General features: G+C 43.8%; 1 protein-coding gene across 1 annotated transcript in view; it reads left to right on the top strand.

The window, feature by feature from the left end:
• The window catches only part of SMC1B (structural maintenance of chromosomes 1B), a 2,533,210-nt gene that overhangs the window by 1,245,996 nt on the left and 1,261,874 nt on the right, over positions 1 to 25,340 (top strand). Inside the window, exon 11 of the mRNA XM_085652431.1 lies at positions 7,022 to 7,201. Coding sequence (XP_085508557.1) covers positions 7,022 to 7,201 — 180 coding nt within the window. The remainder of the gene's footprint in view (positions 1 to 7,021; positions 7,202 to 25,340) is intronic.

Below are 25,340 nucleotides of genomic sequence, written 5' to 3' on the forward strand. Positions count from 1 at the left end.
ATCAATGTCAGATTTGGGCTCTTTTTTCCAACACCATGAGGAATCTAAAGGTATCCAGGGTTTGTGGATTCCCCTGGAGAAGACCCAGAAATTGTCCAAAATACAGCACATTTCTTATTAAGTTTTTTAAATGGGAAAGAATTGCTGCAGAAGAAAGCACCTGGCTTGTTCCCTGCAAATGGCATCATCAAAGGGTTTATGGTGCTGAAAAAATCACCATCTTCTCAGCTTTCAGGATCAGGCAGACTTTTGTCAAAATACCAAAATGTTCTATACTGTTTTTTCATTTTACTGGGACATAGCCTATTTTTCCTATTTTTGTGTGCTTTCACCTCCTTCCAGTTAGTGGTAGAAATGGGTGTGAAACCAATATTAGATCACAGAAAGCTATATATTTCTAAAAACGAGACAAAATTCTGAATTTAGCAAGGGGTCATTTGTGTATATCCTTCAAGGTTTCCCTATAGAAAGTAACAGTTGAACATAGAAAATATTTAAATTGAGTTGAAAAAAAAAGCCATTTGTGCCAACGTTTTCACCTGTAACTTCTTCTTAGTATGACAGATTTTTTAAAGCAATATACTGTTACATCCACTGGACACTTCAGGTGGTGGGGATATATAGGACTTGTAGGTTCACCAAGAACACGAAAAACCAAGAGCCAATAACTGAGCTGTGTCATGCAATGGTTTTTCATTGTGTAGAGGGTATATTGCTGTTCATTTGGTAAAATATAAATAGTGAAAAATAGGTACCAAGGAAACAAATATATGTCTGAAATGGGAACAAAATGTAGAGTTTAGAAGCAGTGCTTTTTTGCACATCTCCAAAATTGAGGGTACCCATACAAGTATGTGAATTGGAGGTAATTTTTCAAAATGACTTCTTTTTTTTTTTTTTTTTACAAATTGTCTTTCATTTGAAGGGCAGAAATGCAAGGAAAGTCAGTTGGTAATAACACTTGCGCTACTATTCTGTGTTCCACTAAGTCTCCGGATAAAAATGCTACCTCACTTGTGTGGGTAGGCCGAGTGTCCACGACAGGAAACGCCCAAAACGCAATGTGGACAAATCACACCTTTACAGTGAAAACTGACCCTTTTTTTGCAAAGTGCCTAGCTTTGGATTTTGTACTGTAGCTCTGCCTGCACCTAAGGAAACCTAGCAAACCTATACATTTTTGAAAACTAGACACTCAGGGGAATCCAGGATGGGGTGACTAGTGTGACTCTCACCAGGTTCTGTTACTCAGAATCCCTTGCAGACCACAAACTGAGTAAAAAAGACAGATTTTCCTCACATTTCTCTGATGAAAAGTTCTGGAATCTGTATAGATCCACAAACTTCCAGCCACCCCGCGTTTCTCAAAGTCTCTCGAAATAAATGATACCTCACTTGTGTGGGTAGGCCTAGTGCCTGTGACAGGAAAAAGCCCACAACGCAACGAGGACACATCTCATTTTTCCAGTGAAAACCTACCCTTTTTTGCAAATTGTCTAGCTGTGGATTTTGAACCCTAGCTCGGCCGGCACCTAAGGAAACCTAGCAAACCTATACATTTTTTAAAACTAGACACCCAGGGGACTCCAGAATGCGGTGACTTGTGTGGTTCTCACCAGGTTCTTTTACCCAGAATCCCTTGCAAATCTCAAACTTTGTAAAAAAAAATACATTTTACTCAGATTTCTGTGATGGCAAGTTCTGGAATCTGAGTGCATCAGCAAACTTCCACCAACCCCACATTCTCCAAAGTCTCCCGATAAAAATGGTACCTCACTTGTCTGGGTGGGCCAAGTGCCTGTGACAGGGAAGTGCTCAAAACATGTTGCGGAGACATCAAAATTACCTATCACAAAACAGCCTGGTTTTGCAAGGGGGGTCACCAGCTGCGGCCCCAGCACATTACAACTCTCACATCAACAGACAATGTAGAGACAATGTACACCCTGGCAGAGAAAGACAGAAAAGGCAAATATTACTAAAGCAAACTATTCCTTAAGTACACACACATACTGGTTGTATGTGGCATGAGGGTGAGTGAAGGTTCAGAGCGTAGAATTGTATTAACAAGAGATTTCACAAAACGAAAGTGCACTGTTAACAATTGAAAGGTTAAAAACCTGAACCAATGACCCACTGCCCCTGAGCATTAAAGCCACAACAAGGCACCAACGGCTTTACAGGCCATTCTCATACCTTTCATACGTGACACACAAGACCATTCACACCACCAGCTGCGGGCCCAGCACATTCCAATGTTCATATCAACAGACAGCACCATTCAAGGGCCCATCACTTTCATGCGCCCGCATGACTGACACAGCAATCACACCAGCTGGTGGTTGTCATAGTGTGTGCGGTGGAGTTTGGCTAGCAGAGTGTGTAATGACCAGCAGCAAATCACTACTCACACACTGTCAGCCAAATTCCAGCCCATGAACACCGCCAGTCCACGCACACCGTCAGCCAAATGCCAGTCCACGCACACCGTCAGCCAAATGCCAGTCCACGCACACCATCAGCCAAACGCCAGTCTACCCATACCGCCAGCCAAACGCCAGTCCACCCACACCGCCATGCAAATGCCAAACTACCCACACTGCCAGCCAAACGCCAGTCCACCCATACTGCTGGCCAAACGCCAGTCCACACACACCGCCAGCCAAATGCCAGCCCACCCACACCGCTTGCCTATGCACACCGCCAGCCAAGTGCCAGCCCAAGCACACCGCCAGCCAAGCGCCAGTCCACGCACACTGCTAGCCAAGCGCCAGTCTATGCACACTACCAAACGAGCGCCAGTCCATGCATGCCGCCAGCCAAGCGCCAGTCCATGCACACCATCATCACATGTTTTTTTAACAAGAATGAAAACACAATCCAATTGGAACTAGATACAAAACTATAATTACCAACACAACAGCGGTAACTAAAAACATCATTCTAATGCCAACCGTGAAACTAAACAACAAATATAAAACCATACAGACCAGACAGTACACTATTAGACTCACGGTTGCTCCCAAAAACTCTTTTGAGTGTGATACAATCTGAAATATGTGGGTGCACACAGCCCCGGATTAGAAGGACAATCAGCTCAGTACATATGACTCTCCTTCCGCATACCTCTTCACAAACTTACTCTACATCTCTTACAGGGATTGGTTTTTTTGGGGCTTGGGAGGAATTAAATCGGGAAAGTGGCGATCTTTCTATCTAGCCCCATCTTTCACCACTCCAACTCTAGGAACACTTGCCTGTTCCACAACAACAAGGCTGCTTATCACAGACTTCTGAAACTGAACAAAAGTCATCTTTGATGCTGGAGAACACTCCTTGAACACAACAAAAGCATTAAAAGTTGCTAAATTGAAAAGATGGATTGCCAACTTCTTATACTAAATGTAAGCCTTACGAACAGCAGTGTAAGGTTCCAACCACTGATCTACTGTATCAACACCACCCATGTGCCTATTGTAGTGTACGATGCACACAGGTTTCCTCACTTCAGCAACCTGACCCCAAACACGTGAACAACCCTCTTGTCTACAAATTTCACAGCTAGCAGTTCATCACTACACAAGGCACTGCACTGTCCCCTCTGAAGCTTTTTGCAAACAAGCTCTTTTGGGTAACCTTAACGGTTAGAGCGGATTTTGCAACAAGCAAGAGTGTCCATTTAGAACAATTCCTCAAACAATTGCACAGCAGTGTAGAAGTTATCTAGGTACAAATGGTGACCTTTGTTAAACAGTCCTCTAGCAAGTTCTCACACAATTTTCTCTGAAACTCCTAAAGTGGACGGACAACCAGGGGGGTTTAATAGTGGAATCCTACCAGTGTACACCCGTAAATTATAGACATATCCTGTCCTACTGTCAGAAAACATATACATCTTAATTCCATAACGTGCCCTCTTGCTAGGAATGTACTGCCTAAAAACCAAATGGCCCTTGAACACGACCAAAGACGCATCAACAGCTATTTCTTTGCCTGGAGTATAGTTCTCTGAAAATCGATCTACAAAGTGATCAAGACCACGCCGGATCTTAAAAGGATGGTCACAGTCAGGGTGAACAAAATGTAGAATCTGAAACAAAAGTAAATACCGTTCACGAATCATAATTGCAGGAAATATGGCCGTTGCCATCATGGACTGGTAAACCAATATGAAGCCAGGGACGGCTTCCTTATCAAGCCCATCAAAAAAGTTAAACCCAAAAACTTCTTCATGTCATCCAGATTTGTGGGAGTCCACCGGGTAGCTCTAGAGCAAGGCCTAAGTCTTGCACTGTTGTCCCTCAAATACTGTTCAGCAAACAAATTAGTCTGCTCAAAATATCCACCAAAAATACATCATCCATAAACAACTGAAAAAACTGTATAGGTAAAATAAATTCTCAATTCACTGTACACCCTGCATCACCACTAAAGGCAGGCAGCACCGGCTACGACATGTTTGGATCAACATAGAGACCAGCACTTCCAATGGGAAGCTGTGCAGCCCCAGGCTGCAGTTCAGATGCCTCTTGCTGCACCATCGACACATCAGTGTCCTCCTCTAAAACAGGCACTTCATCCACACTGAGAGTAGCTACATCTGCAATGAGAATAGCTTCATCATCAGATGATTCCTCGTGGACAGAAAACTCACTGCAGAATCTTGCACTTCCTCCTTTCCCTCAGACGCACTGTCAGTCTCATTAATGGTCAGAGAAGGATTCAAAAAGCATACCAAGCTCCTGCTGAGCAGTAATTCTGCAGCTAGCCATAAGCCTTACTAGTAAATGTAACTTGTCAGATAAGTCAAAAAAACAAACACTTTGTAAAATAAGTAATAAACAAAATGTGGCTTTATAACAAAGACCTATATACGCCAAAACGATACCACTCACTTGCAAGAAGCAGCTACACTCACCACCACCTACTCTACACAGACACAGCAAGGACCAACAATATCCCACTAAAAAAGAAAAGAAAATTACACATAAGACAACGCAAAACACATCGCAAAGAATTTCACGCTCAAAACACTAGCTAAATATGCTGCTATTATGACATCATTTACAAAAAATTCATTCATGCATGACAATAATACTCATTTGGAGTAAACACAAGAAAAATGTTTTTCTTACCAAATAAATGCAACTATGCAAAACTGCAGATCAACCACTTCCGAAACTGCAAACAAGAATCAAAATCTTTGCACTAGAATAAAAAGGAGAAATAAAAAATTACAATCACATATGCAAATAATGCACCAGTCTACACACAATCCACCAGCCAAGCTGGGGGGTAGGTGGGCCTAAAAGCATAAAGCCGATCTGCCCCCAAGGGGGGCAGAAACAGCCAAAATATTCACCCCCGTAAAAGGGGAGCGACCCTTGCCCAAGGGGCCACACCCCAACACCAACATTTAAAAAAAGCCCTGGTGTCTAGTGGCTTCTGCCCCTCTTGTGGACAGATGTGCCTGAAAACATATGGCCGATCTGCCCCCAAACGGGATATAAATGGCCACAATAATCACAACATAAAGGGGAGCGACTCTTGGGCGCTCCCCACTAACACAAAAACAATCCCTGGTGTCTAATGGCTTCTGCCCCCCTTGGGGGCAGATGGGCCTAAAATCATAAGGTTGATCTGCTCCCAAGGGGGCCAGAAACAGCCAAAATATTCAACCAAAAGGGGCCGCTCCCCAACAGTAAAAAAACAGAAATCCCTGGTGGCCTAGTGGGGCATCCAAAACTACAAAAAAAATCAGCCGACCTGCCTCCAGGCGGGCAGAGACAGCTAAAATAATGCCAAGGGGCTGCTCCCCACAAATATATCCCTGGTGGACTAGTGGGCCCATTTTTTTTTTTTAATCTGCCCCCCTCCAACCTCCAGGGGAGCAGAAACGGATAAAAACATTGCTTCCCAAAGGGGAGCAACCAATGCGCAAGGGGCTGCTCCCTGCAAACAGAAAAATACATTAAAAAACAAAAAAATCGGTGCTGTCTAGTGGGCATTCATGCTGTATGACTGCGCCCCATGCGCAATCGTTCAGCAGGAATGCTCAAAAGAGGCATCGTAAGAAAGGAAAACCCCAATGCCTCTTTTGTTTAAATTACCCCCTCCCTGAGCAGAAACTCACTGGACGCGATGGAAGCAATCGATTCTACCGCGTCCGGTTTCATGTAATGATGTTGGCGTACGAGGCGTGCTGACATCATTAGATGATATGGAGGTGGTGGTAGAGGGGGTCAGCGGAAGGGCTTCCTCTGCCCTCCCCGGTGGGTGCAGCATGAAGGGCAACCTACGGGGGAGCTCCAGTGCTTTCCCCCTTGGGTGGGTGCTAGGTTGGCCGGGACCCGTCCGACGCACACGCCCACCGGGACGTCAGTCGGCTCCCAGCCGTCTGACGCATGGAAAGGGTTCAAAGTACATGTCATGCCATTTAAATACATTGCACCCTGCCCTGTGGATCATACAGGTCCTACCTTTGGGGTGATGTATGTTAAAAAAGGAAGGTTGATGATTCTTTGGACCCCACAATCACTGCGAAAGAATATATCACAAATGATAATCATAACACATAAATCAATTTTGACAACATTTCTCGACCACGAGACAAGTGTTATTTTCTGCTTTAATACAAAGACCACACCTGTAGTCTACAACTTTACTTCTGATTACTAGGTCTGGCATATTACTCCACACAATACATAATATATTGTTGGAATTACAATCGTTACAGAATTGAATTGCCCAATGCATTTCGGGATGCACTCCCGTCTTCAGGGGTTAATTATTGTATCTAGAATAAAAACAAACATAAAATGGCAAGTAGGTCCAGTTAAGTACCCAATTAAAGTAGGTCAAAATGAATACTTAGTTAGTTGGAACTGCGAAACTCAGTAATTAGTCAGTAGCATAGCGATTGAGAAAGGATAGTCGCCATGGTAACGCATTGTTCTTCTGTGGCATTGTATTGCTTATTATGTTTATTTGCACTCATTTTAGAATTTTCTTTGGTTTTCAGATCAAGCCAATCAACGAAAAATTACGAGAGGTAAAGGGAGCCAAAATGATGATTGATGTTGTACAGACCGCGATTCCTCAGTTGAAGAAAGTCATTCAGTTTGTCTGCACCAATGCCCTTGTTTGTGAGACAATCAAAGAAGCCAAACAAATTGCGTTTGATGGCCCAGAGAGAATAAAAGTAGGATTTATTTTTATTTTTTATTATGATACATTGTGAGCCGATGTGATATGGTGTGTACTTTCACAGTTTGAAAACCAGTATTCTTCTATTCATATACCCAGCACCGAAAAGCAAAATGATGGGGCCCCATGAAAAGTATGGTGAGGGACCCCTGGCACATCTCCTTATCTCACAGAGAGTTATATGCTTGTGCGTGGATCAAAGTTGCCCTTGTATGTACCCTGCCTTTATCAAATGTTGTATTTATCCAGTCTTGGGGTATCTGTCAAAGATTCACATGACTGAATCATTCCCCGTCGTCATAGTGGGAGTCCCACGGTACAAATAACATAGCAGTAAATAATGAAAAACCCATAGGCCAATAGATGCAAACATGCATTATATAGCCTATTAGTCTCTTTTTGTAATAAGGACCAAACTGAAACACATAACCAATCAGACAGCAGCACCCTCTAGAACCTTCCCAAGAGATGCTGAGTTCCTCAGATTTTCACCGCACTTCATTGTGTAAGGGAGTCTCCCTGAGCCTGGCTCAGTTCTTCAGTGATTTCAGATAAGTGTATATCTTATACTTTATCAGGATAATGTCGGATTCTAAGGGATTATTCAGACCTTGCCAGTCCTGTGGAAAGAAGAATGTTCACATTGATGATGCCCACAAAGACTGTATTTATTGCCTTTATCCAAAGCATGAGGCAAGGCATTTTCCCTACTAAAACCTTTAGGGATAGAGAAGGACGGCTTTTATTATGGTTAAAGAAGAAGAATGACCCCGCTTCAGATGCAGAAACTGATACTTTCTCTAAGTCTCATAAGAGACAGAGGTCGCCTGAGGGACAGCCTGAGGAGAAAAAACACAAAGTATCCTCAGGGATTTCATCCTCTAAATCTGCAGGTACTTCTAAAACCAAATCTGCTAAGAAAACCTCCTCAAGTTCAATGGTCCTATCTGCTACTTCCACAACTTCAACTGTGTCATCTTCCAGGCCGTCGACGACGACAACTTCTTCAACGGCAAGTCTTAAAGGATCTATTGCTTCAACATTGCCTTTATCGTCGATGACACCTCCGTCGTCGAGGGAATCCAAACCAAAAGCCTCGACGTTGACCGCACGGTCGACGAGCAAGCATTCGTCGTCGAGAAAACCCTCGCCGACGACATCACCGTCGATGGCGTCGACGGCATCGTTGATGGCACCTGTGTCGATGATGACTCCATCATCGACGGCACAGACGTCGATGACGACTCCATCCGTCGACGATGACATCATCGACTGCAATAATAACACGGTCGACGGCAGATCCGTCGACGACGAAGATTTCACCAGCAGTTATGTACGCCAGTTTTTCAACGCCAGTTTTGCAAAGGGCACGCATGGAGTTTAAAACCCCAAAGATTTTGCCTCTATCTCCCAGCAATCTTCTGGATGTTGAAGATACAGAGGACAAGGAGGGTCAGTTTGGAGCGGCTTATAGCCCCTCACAGTTTAATGTGAAATGTCAAGAGGATGATGACCTTGCTGAGGAGGAGCACTACTACCACCAGTATGCAGCCCCTCCTGCTCATTATAGACAATATAGATACATTGAGCAGCCTGTGCAACAACCTGCTTAATTCCCGCCAGCTTTACTATTGGACCTCCAGAGTATGCTGCAGGACTACAGAAAGAGGTTTTCTCCTCAAGAACAGGAAATTGTTGTACCTCCATCACAGCCAGCAACTCCAGCACCGTTGCCGCCTCCTGTGATGCCAAGTTCCATTTTCCCTCTCCCTCCACAAGAGGACCCAGCTACCTCTGACGAAGACCAGGAGGAGGGAGAGATTCCTGTCCCTGCGACACCTGCGGATGAATGGGATGATTACGTAGTGCCAACGCCTTCACCGCTGCCTCATCGCTCTTCGAATTCACCTCCTGAGGACATAGGAGGATTCTATAATATTATGGACAGGTTCCACCTACCAACTGTTGTGCACCAGGAAGACTGCTTTCTTTATGACTTTAAGGAGCAATCCAGAAAAAGTGTGAGGTCAATACCTATCATCGATCACATTCGGCAGGAAGGGGTGAAAGTGATGAAAACACCAGCCTCTGTAATCCCTGTACTGCCAAGACTGGATAAAAAATATAGAGCCCCTGAGGACTCTCCCGCTTGTCTAACGGGTCACTCCAAAGCGGAGTCAGTAATCTCTCAGGCGGCTCCGAGGCACTCTAAGAATCCTTCCGCTCCTGTTACCTCCCCACCTGATAAGGATGATAGACGTCTTGACACCATCGGAAAGAAATTTTCGTCGATGGCAGCGATTTCTGTAAGGGCGGCAAACACTCTGGCAATCCTGAGCGGATACGATCGTCAGCTATGGTCTGATGTAGGGGAGATAAAATCCTTCCTCCCGGAAGAAAATAAGGATGAGTTTACTAAGCTCATCACTGAAGTAGAAAGAGCAGCGTCGGAGCTGATTGATATTGCTATGGACATTGACACTCCAGTTTTAGGCAGTTAGCAAGTGCTGCTGTTTTACGGCGTCAAGGGTGGCTGAGCGCATCACGGTTCCGACCGGAAGTGCAATCCAAAATTTTGGATATGGATTACGATGGTGATAGCCTCTTTGGCAGTCATATTGATGAGGCTTTGACTGCAATCAAAAAAGATACTGACACAGCTAGAGCTCTGGGTTCCCTTCCGTACCGCAAGGCTCCCATTCGGGGAGCTCGGGCCAGGGTTTCTCAAACTACAGAGGTAATTACCAGCGTTCCCAGACCTATCTTACCAGCCATGATAAAGATATCCGCAATATAACCGCCAACCAACTACGGCTGGTTTTCTCTTGACAAGACTCAAGACGGAAGTCAACATCCCAAGGCCGTGACTCCAGCCGCAAACAATGAGTTCAGTCGGGTACCAGTGAGTGCGCCTCTTCCCTTAAAAGGTGTGAAACTCTCCATGAATTAACAGCAGTGGCGCAAAAACACCTCAGACAAGTGGGTCCTAGATCTCACATCCCACGGCCACACCTTGGAGTTTATTCAGATACCAACTAATTAACCCCCCCCAGGGGATCGCAACCCCCTCGTCTACATATGCTCAAGAGGGAAGCGAAGATCATGCTTCAAAAGAGAGCAATAGAGAAAGTCCCTTTTTCGCAGAGGAGGAAAGGTTTCTATTCCCGGCTTTTCCTTATTCGCAAGAAATCAGGAGAGTGGAGGCCTATCCTGGACCTCAGAAGGTTAAACAAATTTTTGAATACTCAATCATTCAGGATGGTCACTCTGGCAGACATCTTGCGTCGCCTCAAGAGTGGCGACCTCATGATGTCATTAAACCTCGAAGACGCTTATTTCATATCCCTATTCACTCGAAACACAGAAAGTTCCTAAGGTTCACAGTGACTGGTACCCACTACCAATTTTGAGTCATTCCTTTTGGTCTCAAATCGGCTCCACGAACTTTCACGAAATTCATGGAGCCAGAAGCAGCTACATCAAGAAACAGCGGTCATCAGGTATTTCCATACCTAGACAATTGGCTTCGAAAGCGCAGTCAGCTCATCTAGTGGAAGCAGCAAAAAGATTGCATTTCCCTGTTTCAGCGATTAGGCCTATCATGGAAGGTGAGAGAGTACACTTTACAGGACCTACAAGTTCAAGAAAAATGGTCCTCAGCTCAACGCAAAATGCATATAAGCAGACTGGAGTTTAAAGCCATCTCGCTCTCACTCCAAGCTTTTCTCCCACGGATTCAGGGATCCTGGGTTCTAGTCCGCACGGACAACGCCACAAGCATGTTTTATATAAACAAACAGCTAGGAACCAAGTCCCTATCTCTGTCGCAAGATGCCCAACAACTTTGGGACTGGCTAACGATCCACAAAATCTCTTTAACTGCGGAACATGTCCCAGGTCTAAAGAATACCCTGGCGGATACCCTGAGCAGAGCAAACGAAGGTTGTCACGAGTGGGACCTGGAACAATCTCAGCTGGACAGAATATTTGCAACATGGGGGAAACCAGAGCTGGATCTCTTTGCGACTCAAAGCAACTCCAAATGCCGGTTCTTTGCAAGCAGATTCCCTCTCCCAGGATCTTTGAGGAATGCACTTTTGCTGCGCTGGTCAGGGATCTATGCGTACGCTTTTCCACCCATACCCCTGATTCCCAGGGTCCTCACGAAGATCAAGTGGGAACGTTGTCGCACTCCGCTCATAGCCCCCAGAAGGCCCAGGCAACATTGGTACTCAGAACTCCTCCTGTTGTCAGAAACGATGCCCATTCGCCTTCTCCCAACGCCAACACTGTTGTCCAGGAACAATGGCCAAGTGTGTCACCCGGAACCAGCCACACTGCAATTACATGCTTGGCTCCTGAATTCTTTGAATTTAAGAACGTAAACATTGCCCAGGACTGTAAAGAGATTATAGCCAAGTCAAGAGCTGACAGCACCAATAGAACATACAAGCTTAAATGGAAGCATTTTTGTATATGGTGCAGAAGCAAAGCCTTAGATCCTTTCCACTCTGCCGCTGAAGAAATCCTGCCTCTTTTTAGCGAAATCTGGACTCACACACTCTTCAGTTAGAGTTCACCTGGCTGCTATATCGGGATACAGACAATTGCCTAACCGCCCCTTGTTATGGTCATCAAGAATTGTAAAAGAGTTCATGAAAGGCCTGTTTAGGGTTTTTCCACCTATCAAGGCTCCACCTCCAGAGTGGCAGCTAAATGTAGTCTTGTCTCAGTTGATGAGGCAACCTTTTGAGCCTATACATAAAGCGGATCTGAAATTCTCAACCTGGAAGGTCGCCCTTCTCGTGGCTCTCACCTCCGCAAGAAGGGTTAGTGAGATGCAAGCATTCACTATATCTCATCCTTTCCTATGGTTTTCTAATGATAAGGTCATTTTAAGAACAAACCCTAAGTTCATTCTTAAAATACCCTCTCAATTCCATTTGAATGAACCGGTTGTCCTCAGGACTTTTTTCCCTAACCTGTCCACACCGGCTGAAAGAACTTTACACACTCTTGACATAAAAAGATGTCTCAAGCTTTTACTTGCAACGCACAAAAGAGAGCCGCAAAACAAATCTGTTGTTTGTGACTTACGGTCAAAATTTCCAAGGAACTGCAGTCACCAAAGCTACAATAGCTAGATGGGTATCGAATGCGATACAGTTTTGCCACGACAAGGCTGGCAAGCCTTTGTCACAAACTGTACGAGCGCACTCCACTAAAGCAGTCTCCGCTTCTGTTGCTTTATTTGCCGGAGTACCACTTGACAGAATCTGCAGAGCAGCAACGTGGAAGACAATCCACACGTACTCGCAACATTACTGCCTTAACCTCTTCAGTGCCCCGCCCTTTCCACGCCCTGAGCCGGGCGTTTCATTAGCGGGCGGGGTTCATGACGAGATAGTCTCGTCATGGAGCGCGGTTGCGCTGTGCCCATGACGAGACTATCTCGTCATGGGCACTGAAGGGGTTAAGTCATCGCACAGAGCTGACGCAGCTGTTGGACAGGCAGTACTACGACACCTTTTTCACTAACGTAAACACATTTTTCTAGATGTGTTCTGTATATATATTTATCTATGTGTATGGATATTTATATGTGTGTGTGTGTATATATATATATATATAAATATAATATAGGTTTCAGGCCTGATATAGTTAGGAATTAGCATTTAAAAAACCTTAGAAATTCACTGAAAAAACCACAGGTTTTAGGGGTGTTATAGTTGGGTGGACATTTCACTCGAACAAAACCATTGAAATTCCTCAGATATAGTTAGTTGTACTAACTACATCTCGGGCGCCCGCAATCCACTGCTGATGATGTCACATATTACATCATTCATGACATGGTCAGTGACATCACTGATGACATCTCAAATGACATCACTGATGACATCATCAAGTGAATGTGGTGTGGTTCGTTATTTAAATATGTATTATATATATATAGCAATTTGCATTGAAGAATGAGTGGATAGATAAATATAAATATCTGGATGGAGGGTTTAGCAGCAGTGTGATTGACTGTTTACTTGACTAATTTATAGTGCCTCACTAAATATATTGGATAGTGACTAAACTGTGTGAATATCCGTATCACTTTGTTAGTTGTTGTGTGAACTGCTTCTCCAGTTGGTTACTAGCTATGTGAAAGTCTATATTAGTTATTGATTAGTTAACTGAGTATTTGTATGTGAGAGTGAATGTGTGTGTGGTTCGGTGGGGGGTGTGTGACTGCCCAAAGATGTGTGAATAGTTGATTCAGTAGGTATCTGAAGTTAAAAAAACATGTTATAACAGTTGTTTGGGTGAGTGAATATCTTTATGGGTGTGGCGATGAGCAAATATATGTCTCAATGGTACATGTCCAACAAACTAGAAAAACAAAAGCCAGTGTATGTGTCAGTTGTTGTATATAAATAAGTATACATAAGACTCAGTGATTGTATGAGTGACTGTATGGATAACTGTATACTTGTAATAGTGATTTTATAACACACTAAGTATGAGTTATTATCTATATGAATAGATGAAGTGGTGTTTTTGTAAGTGTATAGCTAAGTAAAAGTAAGTATGATCCATTGTTTGCATAAGTGAGTAGGATGACTTCAGAAGTGATTAGGATGTGTGCTGGTGTGTAATGTCGATATAGGTGTATAAGTATATTTGATAGTGTTCTATTGATCATTGACAGCATGTATGAGTGAATCTATAGGTAAGTGATTAGATGTGTGTATAGATCTAGGAATCACTAAGTGGGTGTTTAGAAACTTGTATTGGTGTGTCAATGGTTTTAAATCTGGCACTTTGTATTTTACAGTGAGTGATGAAAGGTTATACTAGTGTATGATGAGGTGTATCTGATTGTCACGTGGATGATGTCATCAGCGATGTCATTTGAGATGTCATCATGATGTCACTGACCATGTCATGAATGATGTAATATGTGACATCATCAGCAGTGGATTGCGGGCGCGCGAGATATAGTCGGAGGAATTTCAATGGTTTTGTTCGAGTGAAATGCCCAGCTAACTAGAACACCCCTAGAACCTATGGTTTTTTCAGTGAATTTCTAATGTTTTTTAAATGCTAATTACTAACTATATCAGCCCTGAAACCAATCGTTTTTTCAGTGAATTTCAAAGGTTTTGTTATTGACAATTTTAATGTATTAATTGTTACACTGATTTTTTTGATACTGATTCACTACATTATTTAAACTATTTATTTTTAGATATTTTATTTATTTAATTACATTATAATTACATTATACATTACAATACACGATATACTTTCTCATAATGAATTACTTTAGTTTAAATACTTTGCAAATAGGCAATAGACTTTTAAGTACAGTAGTTTCAGTTGTTGCAATAGGTAACACAATTTCAAACACAATGCAACATTGAGCTCAATGTGAATTTCTAGTCAAATGCAATTAGTTACTTTATGGATTACTTTTCTAACCACAGGACTGGATCCTAGATTCAGTCCTTGGACATCTCCTGTAAACAGTTGAGTAAAAGCATTTTGGTTACAGTAGTGATTTTTAAGGAATATTATTGTATTTTAAAAGTTGACACTTAGAAACACCAGTGTTATCCTATGGCAAAAAATTCACTTAGCCGGTAAGTAGTGTTATCGTTACTTTTTTTTACTCAGTGGTGGATCCTGGATCCAGCACTGGTGAATCTCCTGTAAACAGTTGAAAGAATGTGTTTAAGTCAAACAGACGATTTAAAAAATATATTTTTAGTTTGTGAAAATAGACACTTAGAAACTTGTCTGCTGAAAACCACACAATGGATTCCTATGGAAGAAAATACAAGTTACTGGTAAGTACGCTCAGGGTCAGTGCTGGGCTAAAAGATGCAGCACTGGGTTCTCTCCTGATAACAGGTGAGTAAATCGGAATTCGTAGTTCGACTGATTTTAGAGAAATATTTGTACGTTTCAAAAATGGGCACAGAAACTTTTCTGCTGAAAACCACACAATGGATTCCTATGGAAGGAAATACAAATTACTGGTAAGTACGCTTAGAATTACTTTTCAGGGTCAGTGCTGGGCTAAAAGATGCAGCACTGGGTTCTCTCCTGATAACAGGTGAGTAAATCGGAATTCGTAGTTCGGCTGATTTTAGAGGAAAATTTGCACAATGGTGAAGGAAGGGGGTGCCCTGTGGTGCTTTTTAAGTTGGGTAATTCATTCCTCTTCAATCCTGAGGTCCCCTGGGGGCCAACTAGTCCACCAGGTACCTCCAGTATGCGCCAGGGAGCTGCGTTGCAGAGAGGTGTTCAGAGGCTACGCCCCTTTTTACAACACTCTGCAACGCAGCTCCGTGGCGCTTACTGGAGGTACCTGGTGGGCTAGTTGGCCCCCAGGGGACCTCAGGATTGAAGAGGAATTAATTCCCCAACTTAAAACGCGCCACCGGGTGTGTTTGCACACATATCACCTCAGGCCCCGCCCCTACCTTCACCATTGTGCATACGCGCCCGTGGCGCGTTTTAAGTTGGGGGATTAAGTCCCTTTGAATCCTGAGGTTCCCTGGGGTCCAACTAGTCCACCAGGTGCCTCCAGTAAGCGCCACAAGGCTGCGTTGCAGAGAGGTGTAAAAAGGGGTGTGGCCTGGAGCACCTCTCTGCAACGCCGCCCTGTGGCGCTTATTGGAGGTACCTGGTGGCCCAATATTGAAGGGGAATTAATTCCCCAATTTAAAACGCGCCACAGGGTGCGTTAGCAGAGTGTGCTTGTGAGGGGGCGGGGCCTAGGGACGATCGCGTCTTTTAAAAAAAAAATATATATATTTGAAAGGGGGGCTGTGTGGCCCCCCTTCATTTTACTGTTTTGTGGGCATGGGGACCCCATCCCCCAGGGCCTCACCCCCAAATTTAAATTTAAAAAACAATTTACGGGAAGGGGGCAGCGTGGCCCCCCTCCCGTGGCCAATTCCGGTCCCGGGGACCCCATCCCCCGGGACATGGCCAACTTTAAAAATCTTTTTATGGAGGGGGCTGCGTAGCCCCCCTCCTCTGGCCACTTAAGGCCCCGGGGACCCCATCCCACGGGGCCGGCCATTGATTTTTTAGCTTAATGGGGAGGGGGGCTGCATGGCCCCCCTCCCGGGCCACTTATGGCCCCGGGGACCCCATCCCCCAGGGCCTGGCTCTCGTTGGGGACCGTGGGGGGCTCCCCAATCACCCCACGGTTCCTGCCAGCTCCCCGCCTCCTGCGGGACCCGGCATTTCTTTTCCACATGGGGAGCAGCTAACATGCTGCTCCCCATCTGGAAAAGCAATCTGCTTTGCTTCATTGAAGCGAGAGCTGGTTTCCCTGCTCTCGCTTCAATGAAGCAAAGCAGTTTGCAATGGCAGGGTGGGAGCTGCGAGGCTCTCGCCCTGCCATTGCAAACAGCAGTGTCCCGGGGGTGGGCATCCCGGGACACTGCAGGAGACGGCCCTGGGGGGTGGCGGTCCCCAGGTCTGTACAAGGCTCCAGGTGGGGGGCCGCGCAGCCCCACTCCAACATTTGTAAAAAGCCCTGGGTGGCGGTCCCCGGGGCTGGGGGAGCCTGATAGCCCCCCCACCCAATTTGAATAAGCCCCAGGGGGTGGTGGTCCCCGGGGCTGGGGGGGGCCTGAGGGCCCCCTTTACATTAAATTCATTGATCCCGGGATTTGGCCCCCCTGGGGGCTAGATAACAAACCAGCACGGGAGCACGCGCTTAATTAATTATTTTTTTCGGCAGGATGCGCGCATCCTCCCGTTTAAAAAAAATAATACAAATTGGGGGTCCTTGTGGGACCCCCTTAGCAGGCCGAGGGGGTCAGGGTGCTTCTACCCTGCACCCGTTTCACGACATTTTAGATGGCTGCCAACACTTCCTGATTCAGAGTGTTGGCAGCCAATTAAAATTCAGCTCGTGATCGGGAGGGTGCTTTCAGGGTGTGCGGATCCTCCGAGGCCATAGATCTATATGTACTTTTAACTGTCATTTTCTCTGGAACTACTGAACGGATGTACACCAATTAAGCAAAAGGCACGAGTCTGAACTAAGGACTACCTCTTTGCCAAATTTGGTGTAATTCCGTTCAGCAGTTCGGGCTGTAGTTGCGGCTAAAGGTCCTATGGGAAATTGCATGGGGAAAACGCGTTTTGAGACACCCCCCCCCCCCCTCTTTTCTCGGCACCCGCTTGACGAATCACCATGAAACTTTCAGGATAGGAGCGGACCGGAGCTGGACAAAAGTTTTTAAAATTTTGCGAAGATTCATTAATCGGCGCCAAAGTTATTTCAAATAGAATGTTGCGGATTTCCTATGGAAAATAGATCCTAACTATATCTGCCTACTGGCGACCACCAGTAGGTTATATATATATATATATATATATATATATATATATATATATATATATATATATATATATATATATATATATATATATATATATATATATATATATATATATATATATATATATATATATATATATATATATATATATATATATATATATATATATATATATATATATATATATATATATATATATATATATATATATATATATATATATATATATATATATATATATATATATATATATATATATATATATATATATATATATATATATATATATATATATATATATATATATATATATATATATATATATATATATATATATATATATATATATATATATATATATATATATATATATATATATATATATATATATATATATATATATATATATATATATATATATATATATATATATATATATATATATATATATATATATATATATATATATATATATATATATATATATATATATATATATATATATATATATATATATATATATATATATATATATATATATATATATATATATATATATATATATATATAGAACTTCGCCTCTGCTACCACATCCTCTGGAAGGACGAAACAGGACCCAAATATTTCAGTGCGTGAAGAATTTTAATCAGAGAGTGCAACACGAACCACCATGACGCGTTTCGGCCTCAACACGGAGGCCTTGATCACATGACGCCTGCAGTACAAGCCAAAAATATTTAAAGTGCCAGTGACTAGGACACGTGATGACTGGGCCAATAGACATAGAAGACATATAGATGTAAAATACAAGGTGAAACTCCAAACATTAATGAAACAAACAATACAATGATTGACAAATTTCACGTTGTGCATAGTAACTGCGTGTGCAAAAAAGCTAGCTTGGTAAGAATTGTAAAATACCTCAACATTCGTAAAACACAGGCTATAAATGACTGTGAGTTCATCATTCGAGTGGCAGAATATTGTTAATACAAAAATACTACACTATTCGAATAAAAATGAATGTGCAAAAATAGCAAAGTGCAAATAGCTGCAAGTGCAAAAATAAAACATATATATATATATATATATATATATATATATATATATATATATATATATATATATATATATATATATATATATATATATATTCACTGAAAAAACCATAGGTTTCACACATGTTATAGTTAGCGGAAATTTTACTGATAAAAAACCAGTGAAATTGCCCCGTTATAGTTAGTGCTGGCAACTATAACTCACGCGACCGCAATCCTCTGCTGATGCTAATACTGTATTTAGACACTTATTTGCCCATGTCTTCTTCCATACATTTTTAGCTATACATATATTACAAATATTTTTTTTTCATAAAGACACATATGTCATCAGCAGAAGATTGCGGTCGCGTGAGTTATAGTTGCCAGCACTAACTATAACGGGGCAATTTCACTGGTTTTTTATCAGTAAAATTTCCGCTAACTATAACATGTGTGAAACCTATGGTTTTTTCAGTGAATTTGCAAGGTTTTTTAAATGCTAATTCCTAACTATAACGTGTGTGAAACCTATGGTTTTTTCAGTGAATTTGTACGGTTTTTTAAATGCTAAGTTACTTTACGCCATTCGAGGCGTGCGCGCCCACTTAACGCAGTTCGTTCCGTGCACGGTTTTTATCAACTTTAATAAGCCCTGTACATTTGGTGGCCTTCGGCCACCAAAAGCACAGGGGGTGGGGTCAATGTGGATAGTGTTTTTTTTATTTCGATTTTATAATTTCATGTTGCCAAAATTTAGTTTTTTTTACCTATTAATAAGCCCTGTACATTTGGTGGCCTACGGCCACCAAAAGCACAGGGGGTGGGGTAAGTGTGGATAGTGGTTTTTTTTTTTTACCGTACGCTTACGGTAAGCGTACTCGGCGAAATTGCCGAAAAAAAAATAAAACCGTTTTTGCTCTTGGGGGATGTTTGGGGACTCCCTCAACATGACTATGTGGGAGGGAGTTGTCAAAACAGCCCCGTAACATGTTTTTGGCCATCTTGTTTGATAAACAACACTCAGTGCGAGAGACAAAATGGCGGCCGCCGCTTCCTGGTTTCGGCCGATTCGAATGTTTACTAAGATCTAAGAGCCAATCAGAATCGCGCTCGCGCACGCCACCGTACGCTTACGGTAAGCGTACGGTAAGCGTACCGTAAGCGGGCTCAGATATATATATTGATTTAAAGGCTATTTTCTCAGAATCTACTGAACAGATTTACACCAAACCTACAAAAGGCACTTCCTTGACCTAGGGACTACCTCTCTGCCAAATTTCTAGTAATTCTGTTCAGCCGTTCGGGCTGTAGCTCGTTCTAAAGGTCCTATGGAAAAATGCATGGGAAAAACGCGTTTTGGGACCCCCCTTTTATCTCAGCCCCCGCTTGACGAATCCCCCCGAGACTTTCAGGGTAGGAGCGGAGCGTAGCGCCCCACCTATTTTGAGAAATTCGCGAGGATTCATCGACCGGCGCCAAAGTTATTCAAAATAGAATGTTGAGGTTTTCCTATGGAAAAGGGGTCCTAACTATAACTACCTACTGGCGACCGCCAGTAGGTAATATATATATATATATATATATATATATGTGTGTGTGTATCCTTATGTCAGCAGGTACTGGTGAATGTTGTTGCTTACGCTGATATGCTCCATCATTTTCCATGTTTCACAGGGTACGAAGCAATATATTAGCACTACCCACTGTCCACTCTAGTGCTTACCAACTAATACGTGTGCGTATATATATGGATACATTACCATTATCCATATGGGGCACTGCTTGCTATTCCGATTCAGGCATGTGAATCTATGAAAGATACCCCAATACTGGATAAGAAATAAGTTACTTATCTGTAACTGCAGTTATCCAGTATTGGTATCTTTCATAGATTCACATGCACCCACCCTCCTCCCCGGAGAGGCTTCCTCTATGCTACGGTACTTACCACACTTGTGCTGGAAAATCTGAGGAACTCAGCCTCTCTTGGGAAGGTTCTAGAGGGTGCTGCTGTCTGATTGGTTATGTGTTTCAGTTTGGTCCTTTTTACAAAAATAGACTAATAGGCTATATAATGCATGTTTGCCTCTATGGGCCTATGGGTTCTTCATTATTTACTGCTATGTTATTTTACCGTGGGACTCCCACTACGACGACGGGGAATGATTCAGGCATGTGAATCTATGAAAGATGCTTATTCTGGATAACTGCAGTTACAGGTAAGTAACTTATTTCTTATAGGCAAAACTGGTTATTGCTCTTAATTGAAGCTATAAAGCAATTGGAAGTACTGGGTTTTACAGTTGGATAGTTTTTACTTTATAGTAAGTTAAGTGTAATGAAGCGCATAAGGTATGATCAATTTTCTCAGTGCAATGGTCAGATCCCAACTGAGTCAATGCTCAAAAAACACTTTGGAACGGTGCTTCATGGTAAACATATTGCGGGTATGCTGAGTTTCAGAACCTCGATGTTATCACTAGCTGTGGTAATTGAAGAAGAAGAGATGTATTAGAGTTCAAATTATGTGTCCTTACTTGGAATGTGAGGTGAATTTTTATACCAATGAAAAGAAAGGTTTACTTTAGTTAGTGACAAGAAATTTGATTTTTTAGCCATTGAATAGCAACATTAAAAGCAAACCAAACTTGCATCTATGTTTCCCAGAACCCAGAGAACGTTACATCAAAATGTGCTTTCATAAAGAGCTTGCTGAGAAGTTTTAGTCTTCCTTCGCTATTTTTCGATTCCTTCCTTATCTGCTCAAATGGGTAGCTGTTAAAAACAAACGTAACCTTTCACATTTCCAATATGTGGGTCAATTTTACTCATATAAAATGTAACCAGGCATAGCACAAACAACTTTGATATTTCTTTTTTTTTATCCTTGTACTTGTTGATGATGGTGATGCCTCCGTCGTGTCTGCTGGGGCAGTCGATCCTTTGGTATCTGGGGGAGGGGCAGTCTCGGTGGCGATGTTGAGTGGCGATGTGGGGGTAGGCCAGGTTTCTGTGATGAACATTACTTTGGGAGTGAGGGTGGTTAAGGTGTCCCAGATTTCCATGGCGTGCCTGCAGAGGGAGCGAACCTTGAGCAGTGGGCAGTGGAGTTATGATCTGTGGTCAAATCTTGGCTGGGTAGGGGTCCTCAGGTCGCAGGTGAAGCCGCAGTGGTGATGGGCGGAAGGTCCTTCGCTGGAGCAAGGGGAAGTGGTGCAGCAGTTGAAGTCCAGGTTCCTGGGGTTGAGGGCTCAGAGCTCATCTGCGGTGTAGCGGTGGAAGGTGGTGGAACCAGGGTTTTTGGCTCTGGGTGAAGTCCAGGCAGGGACAGACTGGCTTGCCTTTGGAGTGCCTTTGACGCTTTGGTGGAATGGCTGCTCTGAAGCCTCCATTAAGTGGCTCATGTGGAATGGAGGGACAGTCCGGGAGGCAGGTGGGCCTGTCTGCGGCGCAAATGAGACACAAGAGCAAGCCCAGCAAGGGCCAAAGGAACCAGGGGAAAACAGGCAAGGGAACCAAGGGAAAATAAAACTAAACGCAGAAAGAGGAGTTGAAGTAGGAGAGAAGAGGACCCTAAGAGGAAGGTGAGAAGGTGGCAGATAAAAAGGGCAATGTGAGTTGAGAGACAGAGAGAGAGAGTGAAGAAAATGAGCAAAAATAGGGGACAGAAGAGAAAGAAACAACAGCGGAGCAAGAGGCAAAGTTATTGGAGGAAGCAATGTAGACAGGAGGAGACTTGACGGGACCAGGGCTTGAACCTCTACTCCTCAGCTGGAGGGCCGGGAGCAGATCTTGTGTGCTGGCGCAGCAGTGGTGGGAGTGGCGACCAAGGACCAGAAGAGGTCTGGGCTACTCCCAGGAACAAATAAACTGTCCAGGATAGTTAGAAAATATTACACTGGGGGAGTGCTTCCATTGTTCAACACTCCGTCCATCATCCCCTTTGGTTTTGCTTTGTTCACCCTAAGTTGGCAGGGTATGCCCAGACGTGGGTCCCTTGCTCACTTTGCCACTGGATTCAAGCTAGCCTGGCTGATGACGGCTGATTAGACAGTAACCGGTCCCAGGATGCTTTTTTCTGGTCCAGGGAAGACATGACTTGGCAGTTTGGGCTGGACTGTTCCCATGAGGCACAGGGTCAGACTGATTCGCATATGGTCATGTCTGAACTGGGGTGGCGGAGTGAGCTAAAGAATGATGATGGATTAAACCCAGATCAGTTGGCTGGGGGTGAGTACTTGCATTGTTCAACACTCTGTCCATCATCTCCTTTGGTTTTGCTTTAATGTATAATGAGCACTACCCTACAAGAAACTATAGGCTCCACTGCAACCAGGGTAGCAGAGAACTCCGGGAGCACACCATCATTCAGTGCAGAGGCAGCAGAAGCAGGCACCCAGATTTCACCCAACACGCAGCTGACCAGCCAACCAAAGTGTACCACAATTCAACTAAGCTCCATGGGCACTACTCCAATCAGTACAACAGAAACTCTAAGGAGCACTGTGCTGGCTAGTGCTGAGGTAGCAGGTACAAGTTTTCTTCTGAAAGAATTGGCCTGCACGAAACTGCTTGACTGAACCCCACTGGTTTCCTCATGGGCACCTTCGCATGCATTTTGTTCGCCTTCTCCTCCAGGACACCACTACCAGGGTACTATTCTCGATGCCCCCATTGGAATTGTCCTCCAACAATTACACAGCACTTACAAATCTGTAACCTGGTCCTGAAGATGACCTGAACTGACAACAGGTCGAAACGCTGTCGACCACCCAGCGCAATGTTTTGGCGCAACCTCAGTGGTTCATATAATTATCTACCTCCTTTAAATCCTTGTAAATAAATCTGAACCACTACAAAGTGTTTTTCTGTATATATTGACATTACTGTTTCCTTTGCACTGTTTTTCGCTGTTTAAATTGTCACTTTGCGCCGTTCATCTTTTCCATGAGCACACGTGCACAAGTTTGTACAGGTTACAGGTACATTCAATGTAATATAGTATTGTCAACCCACTTTGTTTAAATACAGACTGCTCCTCGCATTTGTTGCAACAACTATTAATGCCTCCATGTCTCCTCCTTCTTGCAACTGCTGTGTATTATCTTTTAAGACGTTATTTGTTATACACACTTCTTATCCAGGTCTCAACTGAGTTTACGGGTAACCTCCTGTGGTCTGGTTTCACACAATCAGGCTAGGCACACCCTTAAGGTGGGCTACATGAAATGGATACTTGAAGAAGGGTTTCATCATCTTGTTTTTGGTGGAACTAGGACCTCTGAGTCAGGTTTATGCCCATGCTTCCCAGGAAGCGGTCATATATGGGGTGTAGTCACCCCGGGAGTAGGTACAGGTGTGGCTCCTCCTTATGGTGGAGGAGCGTCGCCCCACTAGGTGGCAGCAAAGTTAAACATATAAAAAATAAATGTATAATAAATCAATTTTATTATCTTTTTTTTTTTCTTCTTACTTGCAGGTGAGCCGCGTCATAGGGGGTGGCATGGCCATGCACTCTGTGTGCAACAGTGGGGAGGAGGGGTGATGAGTACTTCTAAGTGTGCATGACTGTTTGGCCGGCCGTCTTAGGCCGGCCAAACCGTCATGCCCACTTAGCATTTCTCCACCCGGCTGTGCTGTACAGCTGGGTGGAGAAAAGCCAAAGGCTTCCGGTCCCTGTCTGAGCTAGAAACCAGGCCGTTCAGACCAATCCCAGTGCTGCTCTCATGTTGGGACAAATTTTCCCAGCAGGAGAGCAGCGTGAGGAATTGTTATCTAGGAGCCTGAGCAGTGTGACCAGAGTGGGACTGGACTAGGATCAGTAGAGCAGGAATGCAGTGTCCGCTGCGCCAAAGTAAGTAAAGTTTCATATTTTTGTGTGTGTTCTTTTTTTTTTATTATGCCCCTTCCCACTGCGTCGGATATCAAGCAATCGCCACTGGGTAGGTAGTCCATTGTCTACCAGCTAACACTCCCCTTAATGCCTCTAAATTCAATATTTACGTGGCAGTATTTAGGTGGACCCCTGACACCAGCAACTCAGATTCATCTACCTAGGAACAGAAGAAGGACAAAGAAAAGCCAACCGCTCCAAAACTGTGGACCAGCACTGAAATTGGTGCCAAACCCTGCCTGGCGGCTGCTCTGATAATTGTAAGAATCAACTCGTCCTGCCACCGAACTGCCTCCCCAAACTCTTGGACGACTGCCAGTACTTCACCAACAAAGCAGAATCTCCCTTAAGGTGGTGAAGCCATCTCCCTGCATCTGCGGGCACCGACTGCATCTTCCCGTTTCACTGTTTTGCTGACCATTGGGTCCACCAAGGGAGCCACTGACTAGAAGCAGGTCATTGAGAGTCCAGGAGGTAAGCCCTGTTGCATCCCCAAGTCTTGAGAAGATGAACCTTTCCGAGCCTCCTTGCACCAATACACGGGGTACCGGAGCCCTTGCCAGCACCAAGGCTTGTTGTGTGTCTAGCTCAGACATTACCGATGCTAGCACCGACCTGCTGACGCATGACATCAGGATCTCCAAGGTCATCACGAGATTGGCCCTGCTGTCTTGTTTTCCCTCCCTTTCCAGGTCACCAAAACCACGTGAGAGACACTAACTGTAGCGACCCACCAGAAAAAACACCTCTGCCTCTAAGAACCCCAATCCAGGTCCATGTAAACCCACTGTGTGTTTGTGCTCCAGAGAACCTCAAAAGCACAGCCCTCCTTTGGGTTCT

This window comes from Triturus cristatus, chromosome 4_1 (genome assembly GCF_964204655.1).
Source record: "Triturus cristatus chromosome 4_1, aTriCri1.1, whole genome shotgun sequence".
Classification (NCBI taxonomy): domain Eukaryota; kingdom Metazoa; phylum Chordata; class Amphibia; order Caudata; family Salamandridae; genus Triturus; species Triturus cristatus.